This window comes from Sus scrofa, chromosome 11 (genome assembly GCF_054392235.1).
Source record: "Sus scrofa isolate SSC_HxYL_T2T_F1_AM1 chromosome 11, Sscrofa_HxYL_maternal_Yorkshire_Landrace_v2.0, whole genome shotgun sequence".
In the NCBI taxonomy this organism is placed as follows: domain Eukaryota; kingdom Metazoa; phylum Chordata; class Mammalia; order Artiodactyla; family Suidae; genus Sus; species Sus scrofa.
In genome coordinates, this window is record NC_139393.1 from 71,762,754 (window position 1) to 71,770,617 (window position 7,864).

At 45.6% G+C, this 7,864-nt stretch overlaps 1 protein-coding gene across 12 annotated transcripts in view; it reads left to right on the forward strand.

Annotated features, from left to right (window-relative positions):
• The window catches only part of LOC110258728 (ATP-binding cassette sub-family C member 4), a 208,159-nt gene that overhangs the window by 133,502 nt on the left and 66,793 nt on the right, over nucleotides 1–7,864 (forward strand). For 6 of the 12 annotated variants that reach the window (XR_014819744.1, XR_014819742.1, XR_014819745.1 and 3 more), the window contains one exon: nucleotides 3,939–4,089. Coding sequence is in view for 4 of the 12 variants with exons in the window: in XM_084982122.1 (XP_084838248.1) it covers nucleotides 3,939–4,089 (151 nt within the window). In the remaining 8 variants the exon portion in view is untranslated. Of the gene's footprint in view, nucleotides 1–3,938; nucleotides 4,090–4,176; nucleotides 4,416–5,370; nucleotides 5,469–6,165; nucleotides 6,270–7,864 lie in introns of those variants that run through there. The other 6 variants (XM_084982125.1, XM_084982124.1, XR_014819748.1 and 3 more) reach the window with 5 other exon arrangements.

The window sequence follows — 7,864 nt, forward strand, 5'->3', positions numbered from 1 at the left end:
CAACATGTTGTGGGTTCTTGTTTTTTTGTACAGTCTGCTGCTCTGTCTTTTGATTGGAGCATTCAGGCCATTGACATTTAAGGTAATTATTGATACATGTGTATTTATTGCCATTTTAAACCTTGTTTTCCAGTTGATTTTATGTTTCTCATTTGTTCTTTCTCTTTTTGTTTAGATGATTTCCTTTTATTTTATGCTTGTGTCCTGTTCTTTTTAGTGTTTGTGTTTATCAATCTTTGGAAGGCCTAGAGTTGGGAGGAAAATACAGAGAGGACAAAAATTACAGTAGGTATGAGGTTTACAGGTCATATTACTTTAAAGGTGCATCCTCAATCAAAATAGACTTGAGATACTATTTTTGCTTTGACCAGAGAAAAGCCACAGTCACTTTGGTGTATATGACATCATCTAAGAAAAATAGCACCTGCTTTGATAAGTCCTTATGTGATATAAGCTGTGCCAGTGGTTCGAATGAGTGGCCTCTTAGAGTCCAACTTCATGAGCTTCTTAAGATTCTTTGGGTCCTTGGACTTAGTCGTAATGGACTTAGAGTTTCAGTTTGTTATGTATGAGCTGGTAAGCACTTTACCTGCATGATCGCATTTAATTCCCACCAGCATCCCTTTATTATTGTTGGTATATCCCAGTTTTCACTATGATTGAGAGTAGGTGTAGGGCCTTACCCTCCCTGCTAATATCCACGAAGGTTGGCCCTAAGCCCCATCTCAGTGCAATATCTGGCTAATGGAATTTCCATTCCAGGTTTAGGTTTTCATTCTCTGCAAACCAAAGAATTATTCTGAATTGTGATAAATCAGTATATACTCTCAAGCAAAATATTTCATCCAACAATTTTTTTATGTATTTCTCCATGTGGATTTATAGAATTTGGATAGAATTCCCAAATGCTATGCTCCAAGTAGGCTATAAGCACAGCAGCATAATGATGGCCTTTATTTCTTGGTACTTTAGGACTTGGGTCACTTGCTTCTGGGTCACCATGTTTCTTTCCCCCCATCATTGTCTCTGTGACATAGTGTGACAGAGGCACTGGCCATGGGGAGGTGGGCCATCAGGTGAGCCTGAATTCCAATTAGATATGGATGGGGAGAATGGAGTGTGTAGCCTGGGTTATGCTCCTTGGAATTCCTGGGAGTGTGGAAGGAAGAAATGAGATTGGCCTCAAGGAAGGGATATTTGTCGTGCACCAGAATTGTGTTTCCTTCTTCAGAGAGTTGGCTCTTTGCTTAGATAGTATTTTTGTCTTCTACAAACTTGTATAAAGAGTTTGAGACAGCTGGCAAGAAAAGGTTCACAAATGTATGTACATAGATACATATAAATGTAAACCCATACCTTGTGTTTTACTTCCCTTGTTTTTGTAATATCCAGTCCACTATGAGGCTGGCTATAGTATGACCTACAGGTAGAGACAAAACTCTTGCAGAAAGCCTCTTTGAACAGCTTCAGAATTTAGGGCCATGAGATCTAACGGACTTAACCTAACTAGGGAGCTTCTGAGAGCAACAGTTACCCACTGGTCCTTATGGCTACCAAGGAAAAACACTGACAGAGCGCCCCTGGAGCTCTGCTTCTTCTGGGCTGTGCCTGCAGCACGTGTAAGTTTCCAGGCCAGGATAGAGCCCTTCATATTGATCGTAGGTCTGCTTCCCAGGTAACCTGCCAGGCTGGATTAGTCATAAAAGGCCCTCACCTGGGGAGAGCCAGATTATTGAAACTGGTGATTTTCCAATCAAATGATGTGAATCTGCTAAAAACTATAACTTGGATTTTTTTCATAATTGACATTTCATTAAGTTTTTTTTTTTTCTTGTCAACTAATGATGGCAAGCCGAGTGACTTTACCTAAGACCAGACGCAGAAGCAACCAGAAAGACCCCTCCCCATGAGCATGAAGTGTATAGCAGGGTGGGATGTGTCAGTTAATCCAGGAGCTGTAAGAAGTCGTACAGGCGTATGTATAACAGGGGAGAGGTCGGACAGCTCTATCTCCACTTACGGTTGGAACTTGTTCCTTCAGAATTCTATTCCTCTTCACTCTGAGTTTTATATCGATACCACAGCAGAGCCTGGGAGAAACAGGAAAAGCAAAGGGGTCTCCATCCAGATAATGCAGTTTGGTTTACAAGGGCTCCTGGCCACAAAGTCACAGTTGTGGAAGTTTCCCTGCTAGCCCATCCCTCAGAGATGTGACTGGGGCCAGCTGCCCTGGGTGATGAGGTGGGAAGGCCCTGGGCTGGTGAGGTCAGGATGCAGGTGCTGGTGCTGAGAGGACCCAGAACAACCAGTGTTAAGTAGGAAAAGCCTCTTAACCTTCCTAACCCAGCTCTCTCTTGGTCAAAACTTCTATGACCTGTGACTACTCTCTGCACGTTACTCATGCCACACTTCCCTCTAAGAAATCCTCTAAGAAAAGCGTTCAGATATTCTTTCCTGTGTTTGCCCAGTGCTCTGTGCCTTGTCCAAATGGTCATGGATTTATATCCATCTGGGATCATAAACTGCAGAGGCCTTGGCCCAGGCTGAGTGAATCAGCCCGTCCTCAGCAGCCCACCCCGGTTTCCCAGCACAGGGACACTGAGTGTCGCTTGAGTTCCCCTCACCTGAAGCTGTGCACCGTGGTGTCATGCTTTTCATGATAAAGATGGATACTTAAATCAGCATCACCCAGTGGCTTAAGTTTCTATTCTTCCTGCTATATTTTTAGATCAAGGTCATTTCCTGAGATTTAAAATCACCTCGTGAGATGAGGTGATGATTAAGTGAATGTTCTAGACCTCTTGGCACAGTGCCTGGTATGCAGTAAACACCTGGTAAATGGCATCTGCTGTTTTCACCATTAGCCTTTGAAATGGACATTTAGATACTTAGCATAATGAAAGAAAGCTGGCTTACATGGTGGGGCAAACTTAAATATGTCAGAGTGGCTCATAACCTGGGCTCCCTGGCTCTGTGACTTATGTTTTGCCATCTCCACCAAGTTGCATTTCCTTTCCCTGTGCCTCAGTATTTCCATCTGTAAAATGAGACCATACTGTTACTCAGTAGTGCTGCTGTGAGGAGTAGGGAGGTAATAGGCGTGAAGTACTGAACAGGTGGCCCTGTACACAGTCAGGACTCCGTAAATGTTAACTATGGATAGAAGACCAAGAAAAGGAGTTCCTACTTCCAAAGGTCAACATGTGACTTTTTCCCTACCTTTCTGGTCACTAAATTTATAATTAGCCACTTCTTTATCCCTACACCTATAGCAGAGGCTTCTGGATCCCTCATCTATGCTACCTGTGTGGTCATCTACCTACTGACACCTGCTGACTCCTGATAATTGGGATTCAGGCCCTACACTCTGAGCCTCAAATATTCTCCTCTGTTAAAAATAGCAATGCCATGGAGTTCCCATCATGGCTCAGTGGTTAACGAATCCAACTAGGAACGATGCAGTTGCGGGTTCGATCCCTGGCCTTGTTCAGTGGGTTAAGGTTCCAGCATTGCCGTGAGCTGTGATGTAGTTCACAGATGCAACTCAGATCCCGCGTTGCTGTGGCTGTGGTGTAGGCTGGTGGCTGCAGCTCCGATTAGACCCCTAGCCTGGGAACCTCCATATGCCACGGCAGCGGCCCAAGAAATGGCAAAAAGACAGAAATAAAAATTAAAATCAAAATAAAAATAGCAATGCCTGCTTCATAGGCCCCTTGTGTATCAAAGAGCTGATACCTAGAAAGATCTTATCAGAGTTTTTGATGCACATATACATGAGGACCACCTGCAATTTTATTTCTTTGACGGTAAAGCATTCCCTGCCACTCCAACAAGTCCTTTGCGGAACGAAGTTTAATCCTAACTAAACAAACCATTAAAGTTTATCTTTGCAAAGAATCCTTGATAGAGAGGCCTCTGTATCTTTTTTCCTATTTCAGACATTTCTCCTTGTGATGGGTGTGGTGGGTGTGATGGTGGTGGTGATTCCTTGGACTGTGATACCCTTGATTCCACTTGGCATCATCTTCTTTGTTCTTCGGAGATATTTCTTAGAGTCGTCACGAGATGTGAAACGCCTGGAATGCGCAAGTGAGTACCTGGGCTCTCGGGGTGGGATGGAGATGCAGGCCGGCTTCCATTTATGCCGTAATTAACCAGATCCCTGAAATCCTGCAGGTGCTGTCTTCTGGAATTTCTCACCAAGTGAACCTTAGGTAACTGAATGTCATGGCCACTGGGAGTCAGTGTGACTCTTATGGCACCTGGAGCTGGTGCCAGGTGAGCTGCAGCTTTGCATTTTAGCACAAGGAGGACAAATGTGAGCACCGTGAGGACAGGGCCCGTTTCTGTCTTGTTCATGACATACGTCCTAACAGAGCTGCCATTCAGTAAACATCTCTCTAGAAAAAAAAAAATTTTATCCTGTTGGAACTAATGTAGGAGGAAAATAAGGGAATTTTTCTTCCCCTGAAATTACTAGAAATATAAAGGAAAGAAAGACTAGATAAAGGAAAGGAGGCATCAGGAAATATATGTTAGAAGTGATGTATTTGAAAAATAAATTGTTTTATATGTTGAAAAAATGGCGAATTTGTTGCAGTTGCTAAATATTTTGAAAAGATAAGCCCTGTTCTTTTCAGGTTTGCTCTTTGTTGTCACCAGTAATTGGTGTTAATGGGACAGTGTTTATGGTATTTGCGTGCTTTGTTTTTAATAATAAGCGCTTAAGAGGCACTTATCCTGAGCATTCGAGTAAAGGATAGCAGGCATCAGGTTCCTAAAAGCTGTGGAAACGTTTCTCACTCATCAAGGGGAGCAGCTCAACCCCCTGAGGTCTGGTTTGTGAGGAGTCTGAATGGACAGCGGAGCAGCGGAGTCCAGGTGTGTGTGACCATGAGACGTGGTAGGAGGCAGGACCTGGGGAGGCAGGAGAGGAAGTGAGAGCTCCATCCAGCCTTCTGTGTAGACAGGGCCTCAGATGCTTTATGACTTGAGGCCGCTCATGAAGGGGAGTCACTCAGCAGTCTTGTTGCAAAGCAGTTTTCTGGTACATTACAGGAGGGGTGGTTCCAGAAGGAATGTTTGCCAGAGAACTTTACCTGGGGCTGGGACCACCTTCTGTCCCTGTGGTTGTGGAGAGAAGAACACCCCCTGAGGCTTTTTTCAAGAAGCAGTAGAGGATTTTCTCAGTGTTTGATCTGGAGAGTCTGAGAACTTTGGCCTCATGTGTGTGGAATGTTGAGATTTTTGGCACCCTAAATAGGCTGCAGGAGTTGGACAATGAATTCAACCCAGACGCTCCCTCCTCCACACCCCAGATAACCAAGTGTGGTGGATGGTTGATTAGAGCTGTTTATGTTTTCTCTCTAGGTGGTGGGTCTGTGTCATAATAATACCACCATTATCTTCCCTATGCAGTAACTGGTAGTGTGTCTTAAGGCCACTGTTGGAGCCACCAGCAAAAGAAGGTATAACCCTGCTTCATCCTTGTGCTCTGCAGGACCACTGAAGTCCAAAGGTTTATTTTCAGATCCTGCTGCTTCTGTAATCTTAGGTTAACTTTTGTCATCTTAAGGAAAGATATACAGCTAATTATAATTTCTTCCCCCATTTGCAAAAGTGGGCATAGTAACAGTCACTTATGGATCCCTGCATAAAACCAGCAAGGCCTTATGTTGCCTTTTTCTGGTCAGCTCTATTCCTTTAGCTGTGCCCGAATGATGAAGCCACATCCACATTCTGTCTGAAAGGTGCTGTAATCGACTAGCAATGTCTGCCATGGGCACCACTAGGGAGGATTAGCATGTGTGACATGTGTATTCAGACCATGGAGTCTCAAGTTTGCTGTTTTAAGGGTTCTTAGGCCAGTTTCCCAGGGACTTTGTTCAGCTTCAGGTACTTAATAAGATGCACAGGAATGTGAAGGCTCTTGGATGTTAGCTGAGTAAGATTTGGGGTTTTCTAAACATAACAAAGTCTAGGGAAAAGTGCCTGTAGTCACGCATGGGAATCCTTAACCCTGATTACTCTCCCTCTGAGACAGTGTGGCTGTGATTAAAAGCACAGCCTTGGGAATCAGAGAGTTGGCTGAGTAAGTGGGTTAACTGACTGACTCTTGGGCAGTGTGTGCTCTTAATCCCTCAGTCTGGTTTTCTTTCTGTCAAGGATATAACAATACCTGCCCTCTGTGGTCTCATGAGGATTTCTTGAGTTGATGCTTATAAAGTGCTTGCCAGCTACTCTCAAAGGCACAGAACCCTGAACATGAGGTGGGTAACATATTAACAACTGTCAGGCATCACGTAGCATGAACGATAACCCACAGCAGGGCTGTCAGCCTGGGGGCCTTGCATGCAGTTCCCTGCCCTCCCCCTGCCAGGGAGGATCTGCAGGCCTTGTGGGGGTGTGTCCCCAAGAGTCCTCGAGGTGGTGTAAACACAGCCGTCAGTCATGCGAACTGTAGGGTTACAGGTGTCTGTGACTGCGGACTGAGGCCATGGCTGTGACGTAGTCTCTTTCAGAATAGTGAGCCCAGTCTTTGTGGGAAAAGGGTGTTACTTTGGACAAGATAATACAAGAGCCTTAATTTTAGCCTAGTTAGTTTTCTTTGCAGACTCTCCAGTTCATGCACCCTGGTAGCTTGCTCAGTCCCAAGTGAGTTTGGAAGAAACAGGATAACGTTTCATGGGTCTAGATTCCTGCTGGATTCTGTGCCTCTTTGGCATGAGGTGAGGTAGGTGATGGGGTGTTTGGTGTCCCCAGTGTTCAAGGCTGAGATGACGCCTTATTTCTAAAGTGCATTCCATCCTCCATCCCTGCTGGAAAGAAGCACCTGCAGCTTTGATCTCCTGAGGAGGGAAGCAGCAGAGGGTGGCCAGGCTGAAGAGTTCACCCCAGGACTCTCCTGGGTGACCAGCCACATCTGCTTCCTTCTCAGAAGCCTTGTCTGTGATGAGTAGTGTTGACGTCACAACATCTGCTCTGGGATGAGAGCGGGGTTCTAGTGAGTTCTCTGCACTCTCTGGGGCTGGACTCCTGGCCCCTCCTTCTGGGATGATGGGCCCCAGAATTCTCCCGCATTGTCCCTGTGACCCCCCCCACCCCCTGCTTCCAGATGGATTGAGTTCTGGGGGCGGGTTGTTGCACCTGCTGTGGGTGCTGGAAAGGCCTGATCAGAGCTTCCAGCCTTTCTTACTTGGAGCATGAACTCAATCTGTGTTCACGCTGCTGTATTAAAGGCACAAAGTTAAAGGAATCTGAAATAAATAAAATTAAAAATCACTCAATAGAATGAAGGGAAAGAGCAGTGTGGATGCTGGAATAAGACCCCAAACCTGCAGCTGGCCGGTCAGAAGCTCCAGCGAGTCTCTTATGGTTCTTTGTCTGACTTTGATACAAGAGGAAATGTTAGTTCATGTCCCGGTTCAGAGAAGGATTTTTTTCATGAACTCAATATTGCAAGTGAGCGCCCCTGACAGTGAAGGTTCCTGGTCAGATGTCCTAGTGAGTGGCTGGTCACTGGCCCACGGCCCAGGCTGTGCTCCCCCAGCCCAGGGCTTCCCACCCTCTCTGAAGCCCAGTGTCTCACAGGAGGAAGCTGCTCCTTCCTTGCTTGTAGATCAGGGACACTAAGCACAGAGGAGGTTCTATGTCTTGGTCCATTTGTACCCAGAGGCCCCCACCCCCACCCCACACACACACCTGCAGTGCCCATATGCATATCGGTACTGAGTGAACTGCCCCCAGACAGGCATTTGGATGCCAGGCTAAGGAATAAGGTCCTGAATATAATCTGGAGTTTTCCCCCATTCATTGCTATCCCCTCCATCATTTTCTAACATTACTGTAGCCTCCTAGGAGTCAT